We start from the raw sequence: 24,600 nt of genomic DNA on the forward strand, positions 1-24,600 counted from the left end.
AAAGAGAACAGTCTCTCTGGATATGCCCAGGCCTCTTACAATAGTAACAGGCTCTGTCTTTGACCTGCGGGCCTTTTCCTTGTTCAGCTTTAACTTGCCCCTGAGTTACATTGAAATTACCTTGAGAATTTCGATCTGTTCCATTTTTGCGGTTCCCTCCGAACGTCAACCTTTTGTGAGCTGTTTGATAGGCCTCAACGAAATCGATCACTTCCTTAACATTCTTTGGTCGATGTTCATGAACCCATACCTGCAAATCTTCATCACAAAACTTAAGCAATTGCTCTCTCAACACCAAATCGTACAGACTGTTATATTGCCCATGAATATCTTCTATTTCACACCAGTGCGATAAATACTTTTCCGTACGTACACAGGGGATTTCGCCACATATCATTCTCATATCAAAATGATATGATTCTTATATAATTGTGCTGATATGAGATGATAAAAAAAGGGCATCATATAAGAATCATATCATGGGTATCATATGAGAATCATATAATTCTGACATGAGAATTATATGATAAGGGCATCTTATCAAAATTATATGATCGCTTATATAATGATTATATAATTCTTATATGACAATCAAGTAATTTTGACATCATGTGAGAATCATATGAAGAAAATATGTGGAGATGAAGGCTGTAGCTTTTTTCATTCAAAAGCAAATTTATCAATATAAATTACGATATTTATCTTGTTTGTTCTGGTCTTTGAATGTTGAATCTTAATATGATAAGGATAACATCTTGTGATGACAATATAAATTTCATTAGAATAAAAAATGACTCAAAACAGTAAAGAAATTGTCGATACATATATTCTGATCTTTTTTTTTACAGAACAATGGTGGTCATTGAACAAATATACAAACATATGCACACTTACTTACTATTGACACAATATAAAAACAAATTTTAAAAGAGTTTTCTCCATGATACTAGAATACAGTCATGTAACTACTCAAAATCGTGTGGTTTACATTTAATATACCACAATTACTGGCAATATAATTAAAAACCACTTGATCAAAGATGTCAAACAGCTAAAAAAAAATAGTTTGAAAGTAACAGTGTTGAGAAAAATCTATGCAATAAGATATTTATACAAGAGAAGTTTGCCAATGAGAATTGTGCAGCCAAAAGAGTCCAAATAATTGTTATTGATATGTAAAGCTATTTTTACAATCAATACACATAGCAAATTAAATGAATATTTAAAAGTTACAATCTAATAATTTTTTGATTAAGAATTTTCCTTGTCATACACCATTTTAATTCAATTTTGGTTGTAACGTGGTTTCTGATTGGCTAAAAAATTATTTTATATTGTATAAAGAATGTTGCCTACATCCGCCTGACGTTACGTTTGAATTTAGTACAATTGGATGTAATTTTAATGATCAAATGACTGTTTTTATCCGCAATTAATAGCTAAAAATTAAATCATAAGCAATGAATGCAATATCTATTAGTTTTATATGATATAAAATGGTTTGGGGCAGTCAACACTTTTTTATAAACCGCTTTGCAGTTTATAAAGCGTAAACTGTCCCGAACCATTTTATATCGCATAAAACTGATAAATATTGCATGCATTCCTTAATTAATAACATAATTATTTGTAATTTACAACTGATCCACATATTTCTTGATTCTTCGTTCCTCTTTCTCTTCAAGCTTCTCCCATTTGTCGTCCCTGGTGTTATTTATAACAACTTTGTGAAACTGCTCAAATTCCTTCCAGAAGGCATAGCCCGCTGTTCCTCCCTTTCGGAACAGTTTCTCAGCTCCACAGAAAGATCTCTACAAGTAAAATATAACACAGAAATTAACACAATTAATTAATGTGTATATATTGAAAAAAGTCATTGGTTAGATATATATTATAAATACTGCATTATTACATAGGTGCATAGATCAGCTAAATAATAAAAGCCCTTAAGGCTCCAGACTCTCATTACATTATAGTACTGTTAACGTACATGTATTTACATAATATATTACATGTATATCAAATCAGAAATAAAATTAATGTAGTAACACCAGCCTTATTCAATATTTCTATACATGTGGCTCTTCTACATATAGGAGCATAATTAGGTAAACAGGAGCACTGAGATAATTTCTATACAAGTCTGAAAGGCTTTACCAGCATCAATGTCAGATGTTGTCTCTGTGTATCAAGAATTGGAACATGGGACGGCAGGAAACATTTCCAAAGGTAGTTGTGAAGGGACTTCAGAGCAAGTCCCTCCACATTTACTTCTTTGTTGCCCATCAACTACAATAAAAAAAATTACTTAAAATTACTTAAAATCCTGAAATATATTTAACTGTTAATCAGCTTAAATAATTGAAGGGTGCCAATTGAAAAGCTTAAATTTATGGATTGCACTACATGTAGATCAATTATTATTAAGAGAAGACTACTTTAATTTACAGTATAGGTACATTATTGAAAGCAATATATATAATCCAACATTATCCACGTTACACAAGATGCAAATATTATACAAAAACTTGATCATAGCTAATACATGCAGGATGATCATATCAAAATATGATACTTCATCTTATATAATTGTAAAACATAAGATTTCAATTGTCATATTACATAACTTCTCCCAATGTAAAAATAAACTTGCAAACAGTACAGACAAACCTTTGATCTGACTTGATTTCTGTAGTGAGTGAACTTTTTTGAACCAAATGTAGCTAAGACACTCAATGACCTCCCAGAGGAATCTGACCAGCCAGCCTTTTTTATCAATTTCTGTAACATGTTCTGCAAAACAATATGACTATCATTTATTAAACAAGTTTTGATCCTAACCATAAGAAACAAAAATTTTATCAAACATAAAAAAATATACAAATTATATATAATGTATTGTATATCAAGTTTTTCTTTAATTTATATTTATTTATAAACAATGTAAAGTTAGATCCAAGCAACACATAAACAAAGCGACAAATTGCTTGATGGAGATAAAATTAGGACCATGCATATTATAAGGGGACCATTTATTATTTAAATAAATTACTGAAAAACATGCTAATAAGTAATAACTAAGTGCCAGGGAAGGCAGATTTTACTTAGATATATAAGCATAATTTGTACGTTATATCTGTCAAGTTTACAACATGTACTAAAGTCTTGTGGAATGAAAATCACTTATCTGTAAGCATCATTTCATTAGAAGCGTGTTCGCTACAACCATCTTTTACTGTATATCAATTTACCTGTGTTTCTGGCTCCTGGAAAGAAATCCAAGGAATTAAACTGAATCTTTCCTTCAAGAAGTTAATGTATTCCTTCTGCGAAATAACAAATAAATAAATGAGAAATAATTAAAATTCTAATTTTAACTTAATTTAAATTTAATGATATTCTAATCTTAACAATAATAAAGATAAATTTTCAGTCACCTCTATGGGAGATCCCTCCACTATGGCACATTTCTGTGCCTGGGATGCCTCTAGAGTGCAGTTTAATTTGTAGATCTCTTCCCTTAATTTTTTCTGCTCATTCACTAATTTGGATAAAGAAAATTCCAACAACATAAAAATTTTGTCATCAATAAAATAAATAAATTCACTATATACTTAAATCATCAGATAACTAAGTAACAAAAATAATCTTTTTAATTGCTTACATATTTCTGTTAAGACATCCTTCACATTACGGGAAGCAGCAGTTTTATCTACACTAGTCACTTCCGTGGAGGCTGCCAATGGGGGTAGGGCCCTTGCCTCTTGTGAGAAGAGCTCTTGGGATTGTTGCGAGTCCTGAAATATGTTAAAAATAAAAAGTCAATTGTTGCACTCTTTAAAAAAAAGTTCAATATGAATTAAGTTTATTATTCAGGACAGATTTGTATCAATTAATTTCATACAATTATATGACATACCGGTATATGTATATTTACATGGACATACATAGTTTTTTATGTTTTTTTTTTTTTTTTGGGGGGGGGGGGTATAAACAAAATGCATTTTAAGTACATATGAAAATGCTTCAGGAAATTTATGCGGAGAAAATAATTGTATATCTATGGTGTTTATCTACCTACACTATCTATAATATAACCGTGGGTTGCCCCGAACTCACCTATACATCTTGTCTGGTAGCTGTCAGCTTCTAGAATAGCCTGCACGAGCAGATTCCCGCCGTCTGACGTCATGGCTACTAGGTAGCTCGTACTAGGAATGGTTCCACGAACACCACACTCCCCTCCGTCTTCTTTCTGGGGAGTCAGTCCCACCTACAGGTGGGACCACCGATCTTCAGGGGGGCAATCACGCCCATCCCAGCAACAGCCGGGATAACATGAAAGGGAACCTGGTCCCACCTACAGGTGGGACCCACAATCAGGGTGGCGCTACAACGCCCATCCCAGCAACAGCCGGGATGAAAATCAGCCGGGCGGCCAGGGCCATATCAAAACTGGCCTCCGCCCGTAGGGGTGATGGTAGCTCACCCTACCACTCCTGGAGGATCAGGATGTGCACCCTGCGAGCTCCAGGGTAACCCCGCGACATCTCCGCCAAAACGTACCCTCCGGTCAGGGCTCCAGGAGGGGGACGAGGGTACTCCGGGTTGGGGGCGAAACTTGCTCCTGCTCCCGGGCGCCAGGGCTCCCAAAGGACTAGGGAGCTCTCATTCTGCTCCGGAATGGGAACCTCCCCCACCTGGGGGGCATCCCTCCTTTGACTGGCCTCATCATCATCCGGACGGGGGTCAGGTTGGCCCAGGAGTTGTCGGGGTGGAGGGGCATCCTCATTGCTTGCGGCTGGTGGGTCGACGACTACTCCCCTAACCGTCGGGGCAGGAACGGGAGGGACAACCAGGTACCGCAGACCATAGCGATACAAAGGGTGCCCGGCAATGGTCTCGTCCGAAAACAGGGCCCGGTAAGCCCTGCGTAACGCCGGGCTCAACCGGGCGACCAGGTATACCTGCACCCTCCAGTGCAGCAGCAGGGCAGGGTGGAGCACGCCCCACAGGCGGTAAACGCGGGGCGGGCTCTCCTGCACAAGATTGCACAAACTGTCCATGGCGTCTCTCAAGTCCCTTGGAACACCTGCACTAGGTTCCCGGAAAACCTGGAAGGTGGGCACACTTTGCACTAGGTCGGTCAAGGTGGCCCAGCTTCCAATGAGATGATCCGTCAGCCACTCGCACACCCTCAATCTCATAGAGGTGGCCTCGTCCCCCAAAGGCACAGACCTACGGAACACAGGGTGGAGGTGTTGGAAGGTCACATGGTCCCTCAGCTTGTGCGTCCTCTCTGGACAGTTGGGGAAGGGACAGGAAGAGGGAGGTGACCGCCTCCTGTGGTGAAGTGGGTCGTCTCCTGGGTGGGCGGGACCTCTGGCACCATGTTCCTCATCGTCAGGCGGTGATGGCGGCTCCGCAGGGGGGCCAGCCATCAGGTTTCCTACGTCTCCGGGTTGGGAGGGACCTCTGGCACCCGGTTCCTCGTCATCAGGCTGCGACTCCCGGCGGGAGGAGGCGCAATCATCGTCGCTATCGGAATCTCTGAAAAAGAGGACAAGACGATTAACAACCCCCCCAACACAATTGGGGCAAACAAATTGCTCCAAGGTGGAGGCCTCCTCAGAGGTGACACCCACACACCGACCGTGAAACCATTCATCACAATGGTCGCACTGTACCATCAACTTCCCGTCGTCCGGGCGCCGACAGGTACAAAACACAATCTCATTAGAGGGGTCCGGAGACGAGGGGCATGTGGGTGAGGCTATGTTAGGTCGCTTACAGGGACGCCCCCGACGTCTGGGGGGCAGGGGAGGACTGTCAGGAGGCCCTCTGGCAGCAGGGGAGCGCTTAGGGGGCCGACCTCGGCGTGGCCGCTGGCTGGGGGTGGAGTCCAGAGATTCGGGAAGCTTGCAGGCGCCCGCCCCGGAAGGGGGGCTGGGAGCCAAGTCGCTCCCGGTCTCCTGCTTGGTACTCCCAGAGTTCTCGAAGTTCTCCCTTAGCCGAACTAACCATTGGGGGATGTCCCTGTCGACACACCTTTTCAAGCGGTCGTGATTGGCCACCATGACTGCCGACTTTGTCTTTACTCGGTACAGGTGGGGGGTCAGCTTCTTGATGATGATACCAGGGCCCTTCCAGGACGGGCTAAGCTTTCGGCACTTTCCCTTCACCGTCGCAGTGTCCAACACATACACCATATCTCCTTCCTCAAAGGGGCGGGTGGCGGCCTTGACGTCGTAGTCTCTTTTCATCCTCTCCTCAGAGGTGTGCAAGCGCCTCCTGGCCGTCTCGTGGGCAGTCAGTATTTTGTCCTCAAGAGCACCAACATACGTGTCAATATCCGCAGGGCCCCCCTGCATGGGGGACCTGTACATAAGGCTGGCTGGCGTGTTGATCTCTCTACCCAGCATGAGTTTGTTGGCAGTGAACCCCGAATTACGGTTGACTGCTGAGCGCAAGGCCCCCGCTATCTGGGCCAGGTGTTCATCCCAACAGTCCTGGGCCTTATCGATGTAACACCTAACGGCATCCATAAGGGTCCTATTATAGCGCTCCACCTGTCCATTGGCAGACGGACGATAGGGGGTGGTGCGGGCCTTATGTATTTCCAGGAGATCGCACACAGCAGTGAACAACTTACTCTCAAAGTTGCGCCCCTGATCGGTAAATATCTGAAGGGGGCAGCCGAACCTAACAAAGAATTCGTTCACTGCCGCTGTGGCCGTAACCTCAGCTGTCTGGGAGGGGAGGGGGACACACTCTACCCACTTAGTAAACTGGTCCACCATTACTAGGACATACTCATTCCCCTTCGGCGTCTTAGGGAGCGGTCCCAGGAAGTCGAGGTGCACCCTCTCCATGGGTGCCCCGGCATGATACTTTATCATTTCTGCCCTGGCGTGGCGCTGTGGGCGCTTATTTCTACTGCAGGGGCCACAAGTGCTAACAAACCTCTCAGTCTCCCGCATCATCCCGTACCAGTAGAAATGCTCTCTCAGCCGTGCCTTGGTGCGCTCGATACCTTGGTGTCCAGCCGCCGGTACATCGTGGCAGAGTCGCAGAACCTCTCTCCTCAGCTCTATGGGGACGACCAGAACTTTCCTTTTCTCTCCCCCCTCATCTATTTCTTTCCAAAGGACCCCATCGTTGTCCAACTGCAACAAACCCCTGTTGATATAGTAATGTTTGACAGCTGGGCTGGCTAGGAACAATTTGCCTTCCTCTGGCTCCACATCTCCCTGCAGCCAATCCAAGATTAGGCTAAGCTCTGGGTCGCTTAACTGGCTACGGCTCATCTCCTCGGGGGTGAGGCCCACCAAGGAAGGCGGGCCAACCAAGCCCTCCGAGGAAATTCCCATGACACAGGCAAACTGGGGGTGATGACTTATCTGGATCTGAGACTGGCATGGTCCATCTGAACTACTCTGACCCTCACATTCGTCTTCACTGATCCGGCCCAGAAGCTTCTTGGAGACATAGTCCAGTGCTGCTTCGCTGATAGAGGGCTGGGCTTCTTCTTGGTCACCTATGACGGGGCTCTGATCCTCTGTAGGGCTAGACTCTTCCCCCAACAAGGGGGAATATGTCCAACTACCAGGCCTAGCTAGAGGGGCCACATCATCAACTTCTTCCGCAAAAGCCATCCAGGACTGGTGGGCTCTAGTACACTTTGGGCAGCCACCACAAGGCAAATCACTGAGGTTAACGGTGAAATCCACCCCCCTACACCTGGATGGAGGTGGCGGTCTGGACAGTGCGTCGGCGTTCACATGGCGCCTACCCGGTCTATGCTGGATCACCATATCGTACTGACTAAGCTCCTCGAGCCAGCGAGCAAGCTGATCTTGAGGGTACTTGAAGTTGAGCAACCAAATAAGGCTATGGTGATCCGTGCGAACGATGAATTTACGACCAAGCAAGTAATGCCGGTACATGCGCGTAAATCTGACAACTGCTAGGAGCTCCTTCCGGGTAGTGCAATACCTCCTCTGTTCTGCTGACAGGCTGAGACTACCGTAGGCTATCGGCTTTTCTTGCCCTTCCTGGACCTGTGAGAGCTCAGCACCTATCGCCTCCGCTGATGCGTCAGTATCCAGTACAAACTCGCCCTCCGCAGTAGGGAGGGCAAGGACTGGAGGTGAAGTGAGAGCTTTCCGGAGGGCCTCAAATGCAGTCCGCTGCTCTGGTCCCCATACAAAAGGTTTCTTCCCGGTGACACTGTACAACGGTTGGGCAATCTGGGCAAAGCCGGCAATGAATCCCCTGTGGTAGTTGGCAAAGCCGAGGAACCGCTCAACATCCTTCACCGTGGCAGGCGTCGTCCAGTCCTTAACAGCCTCTATGTACTCATCCCCCATCTCTACTCCGGTCCCGCTCACCTGTCTCCCCAAGAACTCCACACGTCTATGGAACAGCTCGCATTTCTTAGGCTTAAACTTTAAGTCGTATTCACGGAAGCGCTGAAACACTGTCCTCAGATTGGCTAGGTGATCCTCAAAGTCACGCCCAAGCACCAAGTCATCGTCCAGGAATGCCAGGACTATACTCCATGTAAGCCCCCGCAGAACTTAGTTCATGGCTCGGGAAAAGGTTGCCGGAGCATTACACAAACCGAAACCCATCCGCCGGAACTCGAACAGGCCATATCGGGTGACGAAGGCAGTCTTCTTCCGGTCCTTAGGGCTTATCATAACTTGATGGAAAGCGGAGTTTGCATCCAGCTTAGAGAACCAAATGTTCCCTGACAAAGTGTCTAAACACTCGTCGATCAATGGGAGAGGGAATACATCCTTCCTGGTAACGTTGTTCAGCCTGCGGTAGTCCAGGCACCATCGGACTTGTCCATCCTTCTTACGGATGAGCACCGGCGCTGATGCCCACTCAGACATAGAGGGCTGAATCACTCCAGCGTCCAGCATTTTCTTCAGATGCACCTCTTCTTCATCTACAAAGAACGCTGGTGTACGCCGCATCCTCTCCTTGAAAGGCGCCGCACTGCCAGTATCGATCTCATGCTCTAGAGCAGTAAAGTTTCCAAAGTCAAACTCGCTCTGGGCAAATACATCCTGAAATTCTGACAACAATTCAGCGAGCATGGACTGCTCCTCCTCACTCAGCTCCGCAGAGGATCGTTCTAGCAGATCCTGCAAATGGGCGGGCACCTTAGGGTGGGATCTCCCAGGCTCACCCTCAGCTAAACTCCGGGCCGCTCTCCTAGGGTAGGGCGCATGCACATGCAAATCAGCCTCAACTGCCTCTCCCAAGAAGCTCCCCTCCTTCAGAGTAATATCCTTTTCCGAGGCGTTCACCAGGCAAGCCATAGAGGCATCTCCAGCAGCATGGTAAGTATGGGGCATAAGCAACGCCTCTGACAACTTCTTTATACCCGGAATGGTCATGAATTCAGACAGACTCCTGTCCAGCTTGAAGGGGCACAATACAGCTGAGCCGGCACGAACGCAGACCTCGCGCACTAGCGTCATGCGAGCAACGCTCTCCGTCTCACCTCTACCATAGGTCATCTGAATCTCTTCCCCACATAAGTTTATCACCCCGAGCTCCAGGTCCATCTTAGCTTTGTGTTCCCATAAGATGTCCATTCCCAACAACATCCTGTCCTTAAGAGGGGCCACATAGAGATCCACCTGCTGAGTGTGCTGGCCCACACCAAGGTCAAATGGGCCAGCAACAAATCCCTGGAGATGGGCTCCACTTCCGGGTTGCAGCAAAGTGACCTGTCTCTTAATGGGGGGCCTTGACTCCAAATTGTCATAGAACTTCCTCCCAAGTACACTCACTTCTGCCCCGGTATCCACCACAGCTTCAATGGGGGCTCCCTGGATCATCAGCTTTATAGTAAATGCAGTCCGTGGGCAAAGCTGGCTTACTGTAACACACAACTCCCCCTCCATAGGGACTGCCTGTGGGTTCGCAGGCATCCGGCTTCCATCCTCGCTGTTTCCAGGGGGTCCGGACTCTGAGGTCGTATCCTCCCTCGGCGGCTCCTGCAGCTCCAGACTGTGGTCTACTGGAGTCAGGATCTCATCAATAGGAACCGGAGGTTCCTCCTCTTTGGTCAGCAGCTCCTCCTCAGGAAAGGGTTCAGGTATGGGTTGATTCCTGAAACGCACTCCGAATCCACCACGCCGCTTGGAATGCTTAAGGCAGGAGCGACGGGTTTCCCCTGACTGACCAAACTCTGGCTTCACACTCTGCAGGTCCTCTTGACTGTCGTCTGTTCTCTGTCTCTCCAACCCAACATCGCGGTCAGGCGTCAGCGTACGCACATTCCTTGGTGGCTGGTTGTCTCTCCCTCCCCTGCCGCTATATCTGGATCCTCCACGACCCATATCCTCTCGGTGTCCACCACGGTATTGAGGGGGGCGGTCCCCACCCGCACCAGCACCTGCTTCAGTCCTCCTCCCTACATTGGTGGGGCACTCCCTCCGGAAGTGCCCGACTTCACCACATTTAAAACATTGGCTAGCTCGGGGTGCCACCGGCCCTCCTTGTGGAGGAGGTGGCGGTGACGGAGACATCGGGTCTGCTTGGGCTATACTACTCTCCCTTAAGGCATTCTCCAACTGCTGCAGGTGGCTCTTGAGTTCCTTAATCTCATTCTCCCCTTCACCAACCTTCTGGCTATCTTCAGCTACCTTGTCCTTATCTGCCATGGCCTTTACCGCCTCCCGCTTAGGCTTGGGGGGTCTGCTCTGACGCGAATGCTGGAAGTACTGCATGCGGTCGACAGCTTCCTCCACAGTCTTGGGTTGGCCATCCAAAGCGTACAAACCCGCCTCCCGGTCCTCAGCTCCATAACACAGACGCGGTATAGCCTGGGTATGAACATCCGGTAGCTGGGGGAATGCACGAGTAGCCAAAGTGAGAACTCTGTCAGACCACTGTCGCAGGGACTCACCACTATTCTGGGTCGCTGATTGGAAATTAAGTTGATGAGTGAGGTCTGGTGCCGATGATCCAAAGCGCTTGTCGAACTTCCGGAGTATTTCGCTGAACCTCAGGCGGGGGGTAGTCTCCAGCATCAGAGTGTAATACTCACTGGCTGGGCCCTCAAGGAAGAAACAGAATTGATCGTGTTGCTCGGTCTCATTCCACTGTTGGCTGCGCGAAAGGCGAACAAACTTATGAAGGAAGGCTTTCCAGTTGGACTTGCCATCATAGCGGAGATCCTTATATCTAGGTCTATTCCGGACGGTCGGGTGGCTAGAACTGGCTGGTAGTGCGGTATAGTCTTGAGGATTGTACTGCATCGCCGGCAGCTGCACATCTCCAGGTGAGCCATAGGTCGCGACGGGCGTCTGCAAAAACTCGGGGACCCCACGAGACACTGCGGATGACCGCGCGTACTCCGGGGGTGCGCGAGATGTTGGGGATAACCGCGCATATCCATGGGGACTGCAAGACGCAGCGGGAGTCCGCGCGTAACTTGCATGGGGATGAGGGCGCGCTGCGGATAACCGCACATGTTCATTGGGATGGTGAGACGCTGCGGAGATCCGCGCGTACTCAGGGGGACTGCAAGACGCAGCGGGAGTCCGCGCGTGACTTGCATGGGGAGGTACATCCCTAGCCGGGGGCTCATATTCATGGGGTACTGGGACATATGTATGGTCACCCAGGGGATGGGGTTCCCCAGACAAGGGCTCATGATACTGTGGCTGGACTTGCGCTATTCTACCTCCCTCTCCCCCAGGATTGTTGGGCTGGGAGGAGGCCACAGGTGTTGGGACCGCCTAACCTGTAAAATACTGGTGGCGTCCTGACATTGCCCCCCCCCCCCCCCTGCGCAGTTAAATACTGCTCATCCCGGGGCTGGGGTGTGGGGTAATAACAGCTGGGTGCAACCGGCTGGGTTACAGCAGTGCACATGCGCACACCAAAGGATCCCTGTGAGGTATGGACCAAGGACTCCTGGACCCTAGTGGCAAGGTACTCCCCCCCAGGGGGAGAATGGCGAGGCACCCCATGAGGGGGCCTACTACCTGACATTGAGTTACTATTCCCAGGGGCAGGGGTAGGCTGAGCAAGTGAAGCTTGGGGTTGAAAATCAACAATCTGGGGTGCATGTGGCAAATCCACAAGCTGCCCTTGGCTTACAGTAGCAAGGTCCTGGGGATGGGTGGTGGAACTAGTAGGGCAATAGCTACAGGGCTGGGGTGTGGGCTGGTATGCAGGCCTGACAGGCCCGCCGGGCATGGGGTTGGAGGGGGACGGGGTGATGGGGGAATCCAGGTCTAGCAGGTGGGGTCTCAGGTCCCCCTGAACATGAGGCGGGTGCAGCGGGGTGACTCCAATGGTATCCTCAGGCCCTCGGTCGACAGGAACATCCCTAACAGTTGGGTCATACTGACGGGTAAGGGCCACATGGGAACGACGTGACATGGGGACCCCTACATAATCGCTGGGCGGGACAAATTCCCTATAACCAACTGGTGAACTGCATCTAACCGAAGACCCGGGGGACACCCCCGGCTGAATACTACTGGCTGGCCCAGGCACAACAGAGTGTGCCACAGTGACCTCTGGCTCCCTTACTGTACCCTGCCAAACCCCCCTCCCACACTGGGGATAGCCTGCCTGCCCCCCTGGAAAGCGGGATGGGCCGGCAGCCTGACCTACCCTAACAGTGCTCGGAGCACAGTAACCCATATCACCCGGAGTTCTAAAACCGACATTATCTGGGCCATGATGTCTGCCACTAATATACCCAAACTCCTCATCGGGAGTTAAAGTGTCGTCTAACCCCAAGGCTTGCAAAGCCTCTTCAAACGAAACATTCATGACGAGCGAATGATGCAATACACAAAAATGTTCAAAGTCAAAATCAACACAGACTATGCGAGAAAATGCAAAAATATGTGCTAAATGCAAAAAACAATACCTATCAACAATGCAATAAAACTTTAAACGAAAAAACTATGCACAAAATATGCAAAGGTGAAAGTAAATTCACGAATTAAACCTACAGTCCTAAGCACGTGGCGGGCCCCCAAAATGGCGGCTACACCCGTATATCTAAAATAACGAAAACGCCTAATAAACAGCTTTGACACTTTGCGGGAAAAAAATTTTCCTGTCTAATATATACCGTGAGTTCAGGGCCGCGAGTTGGGCGCCAATATGGTGTTTATCTACCTACACTATCTATAATATAACCGTGGGTTGCCCCGAACTCACCTATACATCTTGTCTGGTAGCTGTCAGCTTCTAGAATAGCCTGCACGAGCAGATTCGCGCCGTCTGACGTCATGGCTACTAGGTAGCTCGTACTAGGAATGGTTCCACGAACACCACATATCTATACTTACAGACCAATGTTGAAATGACTGTATTTTCATAGGCGTCGGAACCGGGGGGGCTAGGGGGGGCTTAGCCCCCCCCACTTTTTTTGCAAAGTTATACCTAACCATTAGAAACATAGCATGATAGAGGGTTCAGCCCACCCACTTTTTCTCGCAGGAAAGATTATTGTTCCAAAATTTACCTTGAAAGATTGAAAAGTTAGATTCAGAAGCAATCCCCCCCCCCCCCCCCCCCCACTGATTAGGAATTTCATGATTTTGGAAAAAAAAATTGGGTAAGTAATTTTTTTTTTGGAAGTATAGGTATACTCCCCCCCCCCCCCCCCCCCCCCCACGGATTAGGATTTCCATGATTTTGGGAATTACTTTTTTCTCAATATTTCTGAGGATTAGTCTAGCCCCCCCACTTTCAATTTGCTTCCGACGCCTATGATTTTAATGCATGTCTGTTTTAAAAGTTCATAATACTGAAGGTGGAATCAAAGCAAAAAGAAATTTATAAAAGAGAACCAAAAAATTACCATTTTGAGACATAATATTAAGAAATGAAGAGTTTCTAAAAATCACATATAGGCTACAGAATCCGCCCCCCCCCCCCCCAATACACATGTAATATCTTGGATCCGCCGCTTCATATTGAGTTGTCTCTCTTTGTTTACACTATTTACAGGTGTAGACTAATGTTATTCAAATGGTTTTTTTTTAATACCTGATAGTTCAACACGAATATTACGTATATGTAATCCTTAAAATTACTTACCGCCAAGAAATCTTTTTCCATTTTCTCGTCTGCTAGAACGTGCTGAGAACGTGCTTCGTATGCATCTTAGTTAATTAAACGCTTCAAAGACAGCGTCAAGTTGTTTCTGATTTCAAGCGTGTAAAACACTTCGACGTAAATATTGACAGATCAATGGCATTTCGTTGTGTCGTCTGTGATGTCAAATTTGGCAATTGTAATCACTTCAAGAGACACCTCGAGACTAAGAAACATAAGATTAACGACACTTTTCAAAAGTTATCGGAGAAAACTGTAGACGGAGAGCAAGTACACGAGACATGCATCGGAAGCACCGTTCCGTACGATGGCGATGGACATGTCAATGACCATGTTTTTTTGTGTTAGTGATTCAGATGCTGAAATTCAGGACGATGATGGTGTCGAAGAGGTATTTATACACTTAGAAAACGTTTAAAAAGATAGATTTGCATGGTTTAATGTTTAAATTAGTATACACAGGTTAATGTAAAAATATAATGTAAAAATAAACGATTTACAAATTGAACAAGCACTTTTAATACATGTATCACGATATTTTATATCCCTTCAGCTTGGCGGTGCTTTTACAAACACAACACAAACCAGAGGTAGCAACGATGAGTGGTTTCCGTTTCCCCCCAAACTCAGTCTTCTTCTTTATGGCCTACTTCACAGCCCAACACATCATATTGTAAGAATTATTATTAAAACATGACATTTGAAATGATATATAAAATTGACCCATGAATATTAATTTTAACAATTTTACCTAAACGTGAGAATTTTAACCAATAGATAAAAACATTTTATAATTTTTTTGGGAGGGGGGTCTGAGGCATATTTTTGGTAGTTTGGTATGTTATTTAAAGAAATTTGATTTTTTTCAGGGGGAGGGGTCTGGTCCCTCCGACCCCCCCCCCCCCTTTTGATCCATGCAAGATATACATTAAAACATTACAATTGCCAGATTCTAGTGGAATTGTGAAAAATGTTACTTTTTCATTTTTATATTTAAAAATGTTTTTAGAGCCTTGAAGTAGCCAAGTATGTGTGGTTTATTTTGAGGGAGGTAGGGGTGCCCAATATACCACCAATCAATCAAGTTCGGAATATGAAGTTTGGGGATTTGAATGTTGAGGATTTAATCATAAAGGTATATAATATATACTGTAATACTTCATATCTTCATAAATACAATATGCATATAATTGTAAATTTTAGGATTCATTTTTTGCCTTGATAAACATAATAAAGTTTATCAATGTTAACAATCAACATTATAATTAATATGTTGATTGAATATTTCAGGGAGAGGATGACTCTGGTTTGCCACTCTATATCATCAAGCCTAGTGAAATTGCCAAACTTAATATGAGCAATCCAACTATTTCACCAAATATTGCAAGGTAAGTATCACATAAACAGATCAATGATACAAAACAAGGATAGCAGGATTAATGGTTACTGAAATCAAAAATTATTATTAAAATTAGGTATCCTAGGAAAACAACAGTTATAAAAGAACAAAGAGATGGGACCAGACTGCGTGAAATTATATCACCCTGGGCATCAGTCAATGACATCCATTTTCATGTAGGAGAGCCAGTAAAAATAACAAACAATGCCTAAGCAGGTGTAATAAGAGCCTTTTATGAGAGTGATGAGGTAATTACTTTATTTTACTTTTAAACATTGAAATTAAAATACCATGAAAGTCTTTAAAAGTTAAGAATTTTTTTTCCATTTTCCTTTTACCAGCAGACTGTTTTGGCTGAAATTAAAATTGCAGAGGGAGACAGAAATTACGAAAATGATGACAAGTAAGTATCAAATCTTCATTTTATTTTTATTCTTATTTACAAAATTTGAAACAACGCTTATTGATAAATTAAAACAATACCCTACTAAAAAGATTTCCTGTGCATGGTTTCTACAAACCATTCGAAGTACGTGTATTTAGAATGTAACAATAAATAATTTATAATGATATAGATTGATCATAATTATTCGGATATTTTTAGCAGCTTGATGGAGAGAAGTAGACTGGTGACAGTACCTTTAACAAGTTTATCAAAAGATGTGGAACCTTCAGTCATGAATGATTCCATAACAACATCGGGTCAGCTTGTGGAAAAACCAAAGGAGGTTTGTTTTGTGTCCAGTATCTTACTCAGATATGTGGCCAGCTATATATTACATGATAATATTACTTTAATGTCAGTTAAACTTGATCATGTATATTTATTATACTCATACCAGAATTTGAATTTTAGATTCCCAAAGTTTCAATTCCTGTTAACCTTTTCATTGATGACACCTCAACAAATGTCAGTAAAAGATGGCAACCAATGCATTGTGCCCAAATGCAATTAGCAGGTATACAAATTAAGAACCAAAATCTATTTGAATAATTTTAATGTAGCCCACCTGAATCGAATGTTCAAGTGAGCTTTTCTGATCACAAGTTGTCCGTACTCCATCTGTTTGTCCGTCCATCAAGTAGGGTTCAAATTTTAATGTAGAAATAAATAGAGAGAAATATTTAAGAAGTAAACAGCAATGTAAAAAAGTTCACCGGGATATAGACTTGGTTGGTCACGTGATCAAATCCTGTGAAGCCCAAAGGGCTTCTTAGAAGCTATATAGATTTGATCACATACCAATTAAACAAGTTCATATCCTAGAGAACTTTTTACATTGCTGTTGAATATTACTTATACATGTATGTATTTACATTTGAGAATGGCAAATCGTTCAGAATCATTAACAATGTTTTTATGTTAACAATATTGCATGTGCGTTAATTATTGTGAGGTCATTAAAACATTGAACCCTGGACAAGCAGTTAATACTGTATTCTCAAAAAGTACTGCAGCAACGTTACACTTTTTGCCAAATTAATGTAAATATCTAGTCATTACAGGAAATGTTTTTTATAGGTGTTCCTCTCCAATTTCGTAACAATGAGATTTATTCCAATTTTCTTGGAGCTTCTGAGCATGCCTCAGTGTTGAGCATTTCAAAGTTAATTCTGCAGGACATTGAATCTACTCAACAGTAAGTTGAAAAAAATTTCTCTGAATATAGAACTGTAATTACATCAGTCATACCCTTAATTCGATACATTGTTTAGCATGTTTGATTATAAGGACCCTGCTCAATGATGTCAAGTTAATTTTAAATCATATTCTTATTATATTTAAGAAATCCAGTTGAGACGTTTGATGCCGATATGAAGACCTGCATAGCAATCAAGATGGAAGTGGCTTCATTGATCGCTGATTTTAACATGCTTTCTCTTGCTTGCAACCATGCTGGGGCAACAGCATTGAAATTTTGTCCTAAATGTCATGTATGTTATCACTGTATAAAGTTTGTTAGACTGCCTGATTAAGGGTCCTCTACACTCCTCTGAAAAGTTTTGCATACAAGCCCATTATTCTGAATTGATTATTTAAAGATCTGGATATTTAACATGTGTTCGACTTGTCAAACACTAAAAAAAAATATCAACTTTAGGGGAAAAATCAACTTTTTAAGTTTTACAGCTACTCGTGAAAATTAAATTCCCTGCCGTATTCGAACTCGCGATTTGCAGGTCGATCGGTAAATCGAAGCTACACCCATTGCTCCACAGAGATAGACATATATTATGATGGCAAATTAATTGTTTCACAATGCATTAAAATCGTTATGATGTGACATACAGTTAATTGTTATAAATAGTAGAAGTCACGGGGTGTAGAGGATCCTTAATAAAAAAAACCCATCTACTTCATGAATTATTTACTGCTTCAAATGTTTGGGTGGTCATGAAACCCCTTTATAAAGATCATATACAATTGGAAAATATACATATATCTATATAATTTTCTCTAAAAAAAAATCAAGTTCTGAGGTAATATTTTACAGGCTGACAGAGATACATGTTCTTCTAAAGAAAGAGAAAGATTCCCACAAGAGACAATGAGAACTATTGAAAGACTGCGATTAAGAGGAACTGAAGAATCAAAAAAATATCTTAAGAAACAGACAGGTGTGAAGGACTATGACAATCCTTTTTGGGAAGTTTTAAACCCTCATAGGTATTTAGACATTGTTTTTAAATTGTTGTACACTTTGTTTTAAACATTGAACAAGAAACATTGTTAAAAGGTATCTGATTGATAAAGTATAATTGCATCTATGATTGAATAAAATTTCCTTGATATCAAAATATATAATGCTTGCATTGTATAACATTCTAAAGATATTGCATTTCAGTTTTGTACAAATTGACATACCGGTATATGGTGGTTTTTTTTTTTTAAAAAGTACCGGTATAAATTTTGCCTTATTTTTTAAATTTGATTGTTGAAAAATAAACATTTTAGTTGACTTATATAGCCTAACTAAGGTTTTATATGAGTATAATATGAATTTGGGAAGTTTACTCATTAATTATTATAACTTTATTTAACTTTCCTTTTCTTGTAGAGATATTCCATCTGGAGTGCTTCATTTATTTCACTTGGGCACATCAAAGCACCTTTTGAAAGTTTGCATTGAATCACTGAGTGAGAATAAAGTTTCAGTGCTTGAAAGTCATCTGTCGGGACTTGATTCTCAGCAGCAAATAACTTTCATCATCTGCAAGAACTTAAACAGTCGACAAGGAAAGGATTTGAAAAAATTTGTAAGTACTTAATTGTCTGAAAGTCATTATATGGATCGAATGAATTAAAGTTGTGCCTTATACGAGTTTAGCTTAAACTGGCCCGGGCAGTTGATGCTTTATATAAACCTCAAAAGCATTATAACTGTGCAGGTGCCCTACAGTGATCAGTCTGTCCGTCAGTTACTTGTCTGGGGCTTATAATTCTCTCCCCTAAAGCCCAATTTAGCTCATAATTATATATTAACCACAGACTGCCTTTGGTTAAAATGTGTGCAGTGATCTTTAACCAAGTATATATAGAAAGGGCCCTTTGAAACCTTGTCAACATTTCAATGATGTCAAGCTATTAAATGATATTTCAAGTTTAAAGTTAATGGAAACATTTGTTGTATATTTCAAAAAATTTTCATAGCATCTTTGATGCCCAAAAAGATGGGTAATGGTGGTTTTCTTTTCCATTTAGATTCAAGTCGCACCTTTCAGCTTAGCTTTTGCTGGTTTGAATACAGTGTATTTGAAGATGACCTGTTTATTAGCTTTGGTAATTATGAGAGGCATGAGCCTTGTTTACATAACAAAGAATTGTGAGCTCTGTATCTTTCATGTAATATTAAATGAAAACTTGTTATATTGAAGAGAAATGTGGCTTATGGGTGTCTAATGTTTAATTTATTTGGTTGCAGATAAATAGAATGGTGTGCAAAGATTCCTTTGACGATGAGGACATTCAACTCTTAGACAATCTTGTAAAAAAGTATCTTCAAATAGTCGAAGAGCATTTACCTCAACTTAAAAACAAAGTGAAAACTCACTTGCTGACACATTTGGTAAGTTGATCCATTACACATAATTCAACTCGTATTAATAAATTCAATCTTAAATCCATACATGTACCAGCTAGGGTTATCTTCCGATGTTTTTGAATTTTATCCCTATTCTTACTTTGACAGACAGATGAAATATCACGCCATGGTCCACCTCTTAGATATTCTGAAGATGTCTTCGAAAAGAGGCATGGCGTGATCAGAGCAAAGCTCTTCAATCAAGAAAATCAACTCGCAAGAAGTCGAGATACGGCCATTTTATTTGGAAAAAGCTGTGTTTTCCTTCATGTGTTAATGGGTGGTTTCTTCCAAACAAATGATGCTATATGGTAAGGAAAAGAACAAATATATTATCTGCATAAATCATCCTCTTCATTATGTTCTTAATTTATTGAACAAGTCGGTGCATATTTTACTTATTCATATTTTTATACCCTTAACAACAAAGTTGCAAAGGAGTTGAATGTTTTTAAACCGGTCACTCTGTATGTCAGTCTGCGCCATGTAATTAAGCTGGCAGTAACTAGCTCCTATAACATCCATGCACAGAATATTATAAAACATTGTAGCTATATATTCAGAACAAAATGTGTCATAAATGTGACGGTCATACTGGTTCGAATACCAGCGCCAGATAGCTCAGTTGGTAGAGCACCTGACTAGAGATTCAGGGGGCCCGGGTTCGAAACCTGGTCTGTTCTTTAAAGACATTTTAAAAGTATGTATATAAATATACATAAATGTAAGTTCTTGTGCAATTATCTTTTGGGTGTTATGCCAATCATTTTGTGTATGTGATGCATACCCTGATTTTTATTAAGAGTATATTGTCAAGTAATAGGGGAGAGTGAGTTGTTAAGTATTAGGTCATAAATCTTTGTTATTCTTACTGACCTGAATTACTGGTATTATAAGCATTTTATAATTGATAATTTGTTGACAGGACCCAAAGCACAAAGAGGGTACAAGAACTTGCTCAAAGGAAGGAAATGATAGACTTTCTCGGTAATTTATGATAAAAATACATTTGTTATATTCAGTAGTATATTCTCACTGCCTCATATAACTCTGTATAGACAAATAGTCAATAACTGAAATATAAGTTTGTACGGAAATTTTTCTTTTTCAAAATTAACTGGCTAGGAATACTATCTACAGGATATACATCATATATTCTATACATGCAGGTAATTTGTCAACCAAAGACCCCAACTATGAAAGCCATATGCCAGTGTTACTGATGCCAATCCGCTGCAACAACAAGAAAACAATTCTCCAAGAGTCATCATCTTTCCATCCACAGTGCTTATTGTTACAAGGACTAGTTGACCTTGGCACTCCAAGTCCCACAGTGGATGGAAAGATGATAACTTACCAAGGCTGTAGGAGTCAGGATGGATCAGTAATCAAAGAGGGGATGTCCTTAGCATATATGAACAGGGAAAATGAGGTATGAATAAAACTTCTCAATATGTAGAGTCCGTGAGTGAATGTCAGGTTTTGCACATCAAGTTTTGTAAGTTAGTGTGCATCATTTGAAATATTTTCTCACTTGAACATTTTCAGCTCACCTGAGCTGAAAGCTCAAGAGAGCTTTCTGATCATTTTTTGTCCAGCGACCATCTGTCTGTCTGTAAACTTTTAACATTTTCGAAAACTCATATGTTATTGTATTTAATAAATGAACTTGATGTCTACCTAGGTTATACTCGTATAACCTGGGTTGGGGCAGTTTACGCTTTATAATGCTCAATATGTGATAACTGTAAAATCATCCCATTACAAAGTGACTTAATGTTAAGCATAAGAATACGTAATAATATGTGAATTATGTGACCTTGCATGGTCACTCTTCTTTTAATCTTGATTTATGCATGCTGTTTCCCAAATAATGTCTAAAATTTCATATTCAGGTTGAAATCGGACTCTTCAAGAGAGGATATTTAATACTTCTAGAAAATCAGAGGAAGTCGTTAATTACTGTAGAGAAAGGACACATCCAGACAACATCATTTCTAGGTTGCCCTATTGTGCACCTCAAGAACGAAACTGATGTAGTCCCCCTCCACAGAGTTCTTTCCTATGTCCCTCTTGTTCACCATTGCGCTCACTCCCACTGCACCATCAGAGAAGGAAGAACTACTATCAGAGTGGAACAAGAGGACAAAGATGTGTATAAAAGATTTGTTGTACATAACATGAATCATGCCATAAGAGTTTATGTAGTTAATGTTTTTTTCTCTTAAATGTCCATCAGAATTTCCATTTTCAGATCTAAAAACCTGCTCAAAAAAATTGTAAATTTACCGTTCTGCTGTCTGAAAATGTGTACATATTTAATTGTACATCAAGAGTATTAATTACTATGTATAACAGGTCTTACTGTTAAAGATTCAATACCCTTTGAAGGAATAAAATGTATTCCCTTTTTTCAAAGTTCAATGGTTTGATGAAAAAACATTGTTTGTACATGTAGTGGTTTTTTTTATTATTGAGAGTATTTTTGCCTAGGAGATGTTTTTGTTATACTGTGTGGTAGACATTCTTTAATAGAAATTTTATATTTAAAGGTATGTTAATATTGTACGCACTTTTTTCATCATGCATATTATGAAGGTGATTTGCAATATCAGCTTCATTGTTTTCAAATGTACTGTGAAAATTAGAAATTACAAGTGAATGTTGAGAAAACTAAATATTATATTTTGTGGTAAAGACAGACAATCTTCAAATGTATCATTTCTGTACAATGGTAATGAAATAGAACTTGTCAAGGAATTGAAATATTTAGGAGTTATATTTTTAAGAACAGACTCTTTCTACAGTACTAATAAATAAGTAGTGACGAGAGATACCCGAGTTATGTACACAATAATTAAGTAGTCTAGAGAATAAAATCTATCGATTGATTGTCAACTTGATATGTTTGATAAAATGATTGTTTCAATTTTACTGTATGGTTCTGAATTGTGGGGTTTTGAAAAGTTATATTTAAAAGAGTCAACTCTCCAGGCTGATGTGTACAGTATACACTCTTGCTTTTTGTATAATATTGTCTGTATTGTTTATTTTCTCTATGGTGTTTTATACAACATGAGAATAACTAAATTGAATTGAATACTGTATTTATCTCTTAGAATTACATGTTTGTTTACAATTGCTGTCTATAGATTATGTATATTTTAATGACAACAGGTAAATTAGTTTTTAAAACTAATTGTGCTAGCTATAGCCGAATGACATACTTCTTATTATTATCATTACAGTCTCATCCTTTCATAGCATTATCCAAAAACACAAACTGATTTGTGATTATGATAAGCATATGATATGCACTGCATCAACTTTACAAAGATTTACAATTTCCATGCAAACCTTTTCATATACAATCTTTGTTCATCAATGATACACATTAATTTATAACCAGATTTATCAAATAAATGGATGCAATGAATCCAAACTGTCATTATTACTTTAAAGTAAATCATATATAGACATAATCATATGATTATGATATGCTTCTCATATAATTCTGATATCATATGAATCTGATATGATTATGATATGAAGTTGTTATCATATAATTCAAATCATATCATAATCATATGATAGGGATTATATAATTCTTATATGAATCAATTTTTATATCATTCTTATGTGATTTTGATATGATTCTTATATGAAAAGAACTTCATATCAGAATCATATGTGGCGAAATTGCCTATGTAGGAAACATTCATGGTCCAGTGTACCAAGGTGTGCAATGCAGCCGTCTAGATATTAGGAGAAGACAATTAAGACATTTGACAATACATACGAATTTTTATTGAAGTTTTCTAAAAGTATTTTAAAAATGGTTTATAAGCAAAACTCATAGAGGTTTCATGTATTGAAATATCTCTACATTTTAATGTAAAACAAAGCTTAAGTTACAAGTAGAGTTTACTTAATGTTAAACGTTTAGTCTGGGTCGTCTTGAAAATAAAGTTATAAGTAACATGAATCAGCAATTCATTAACGTAATATATATTATGTAATATATATAGTTTATTGTAATATTTAAACGTATTAAAGGTCTGATTCCTATCTAAAGGTGCCAAACTAACTGCTTTTGTTTTAGAATGTGTATGTTACAGTGTTTTATAGGTTTTAGAGTGATTGTACTTGATAAATGTTTTTCTAACACGTGTCATTTCTTGTAGGATCGTCGATGTCAGTAGATGCGCCCACGGTCTGAATTTTCATAACACTATTGATAATATTTATTAAATATTTTCAGCCCTCAAAGTTTAAGTCCACGTAATCATTAAATTTAAATTTATTCCTTAAAGAATTAACTTTTCGTCTATTTAAACGTTACCGCGCCTTGCTAAATAGAACTCTTCTGCGCGAGGAGATAAATAACTTATTATAAACAAAAACGAAAATGGAAACTTTTTCCGCTAAATTTACAAGACAAGTTTAAGTCATTATTTAATCATATGTTTCGATACTTTATTTTTAATCGACAATGTTCACACATAGGGATCATGTTTTAGGTAAGCGCTATGCTCGATATTGTTTTGATTTCTTTTTATGTCTATTGTTTATATAATTATCTGTTTTAATTGTCTTCCGGAACTATTGTTATCTCTTTGATTTTTTGGAATGCATAGGAAGCTTCATTCAATCCCACATTGTGTCTGAAATAAAAAACCAAGAAGGACACAATTATTTTGCAATCAAAGCAGACGAAATTAGAGATATCTCCAACTTGGAGCAACTAGGAATAGCAGTACGATACATCAAGAACAATTGTGCAGTTGAGAGAATTTTACAATACGTTGATTGTGAATCAACAACCGGCGAACATATATGTAACGCTATCGTCAAGTGCCTTCAGGATTGTGGACTTGAAGTTAAAATGTGTAGAGCACAAACTTACGACGGTGCAGGGAATATGAGTGGCAGGTTAAAGGGGTGCAGGACCCTATTCCTGAATTTTGCACCAAGGGCACATTACTTCCACTGTGCTAGTCACATTTT

General features: G+C 41.1%; 2 protein-coding genes across 3 annotated transcripts; one reads left to right on the plus strand and one right to left on the minus strand.

Annotated features, from left to right (window-relative positions):
- Window positions 1–808: 808 nt before the first annotated feature.
- LOC105331260 (uncharacterized) lies at window positions 809–14,558 on the minus strand. The gene is made up of 7 exons (XM_066077913.1): window positions 14,095–14,558; window positions 3,665–3,797; window positions 3,438–3,541; window positions 3,252–3,326; window positions 2,671–2,793; window positions 2,158–2,289; window positions 809–1,811 (listed from the first exon to the last, which is right to left on the minus strand). Exons 1-7 carry the CDS (start codon window positions 14,113–14,115, stop codon window positions 1,635–1,637), a joined length of 765 nt encoding a protein of 254 aa, XP_065933985.1. The 5' UTR covers window positions 14,116–14,558; the 3' UTR covers window positions 809–1,634.
- A 39-nt stretch (window positions 14,559–14,597) lies between these two features.
- Window positions 14,598–22,696, plus strand: LOC105339307 (uncharacterized). 2 transcript variants are annotated; one of them, XM_066077816.1, is made up of 17 exons: window positions 14,598–14,785; window positions 15,122–15,247; window positions 15,403–15,500; window positions 15,588–15,759; window positions 15,853–15,914; window positions 16,116–16,239; window positions 16,368–16,470; window positions 17,034–17,151; window positions 17,299–17,446; window positions 18,007–18,179; window positions 18,571–18,769; window positions 19,215–19,292; window positions 19,435–19,578; window positions 19,702–19,904; window positions 20,519–20,580; window positions 20,763–21,025; window positions 21,489–22,696. In XM_066077816.1, the coding sequence occupies exons 6-17, from the start codon at window positions 16,123–16,125 to the stop codon at window positions 21,819–21,821; spliced, it is 1,941 nt and encodes a 646-aa protein (XP_065933888.1). In that variant the 5' UTR covers window positions 14,598–14,785; window positions 15,122–15,247; window positions 15,403–15,500; window positions 15,588–15,759; window positions 15,853–15,914; window positions 16,116–16,122; the 3' UTR covers window positions 21,822–22,696. The 2 variants fall into 2 exon arrangements, with proteins under 2 accessions (XP_065933888.1, XP_065933929.1); XM_066077857.1 differs by having other exon boundaries at window positions 15,856–15,914.
- Window positions 22,697–24,600: the final 1,904 nt, after the last annotated feature.

The sequence above is a fragment of the Magallana gigas genome, chromosome 1 (genome assembly GCF_963853765.1).
Source record: "Magallana gigas chromosome 1, xbMagGiga1.1, whole genome shotgun sequence".
Taxonomy (NCBI): Eukaryota; Metazoa; Mollusca; class Bivalvia; order Ostreida; family Ostreidae; genus Magallana; species Magallana gigas.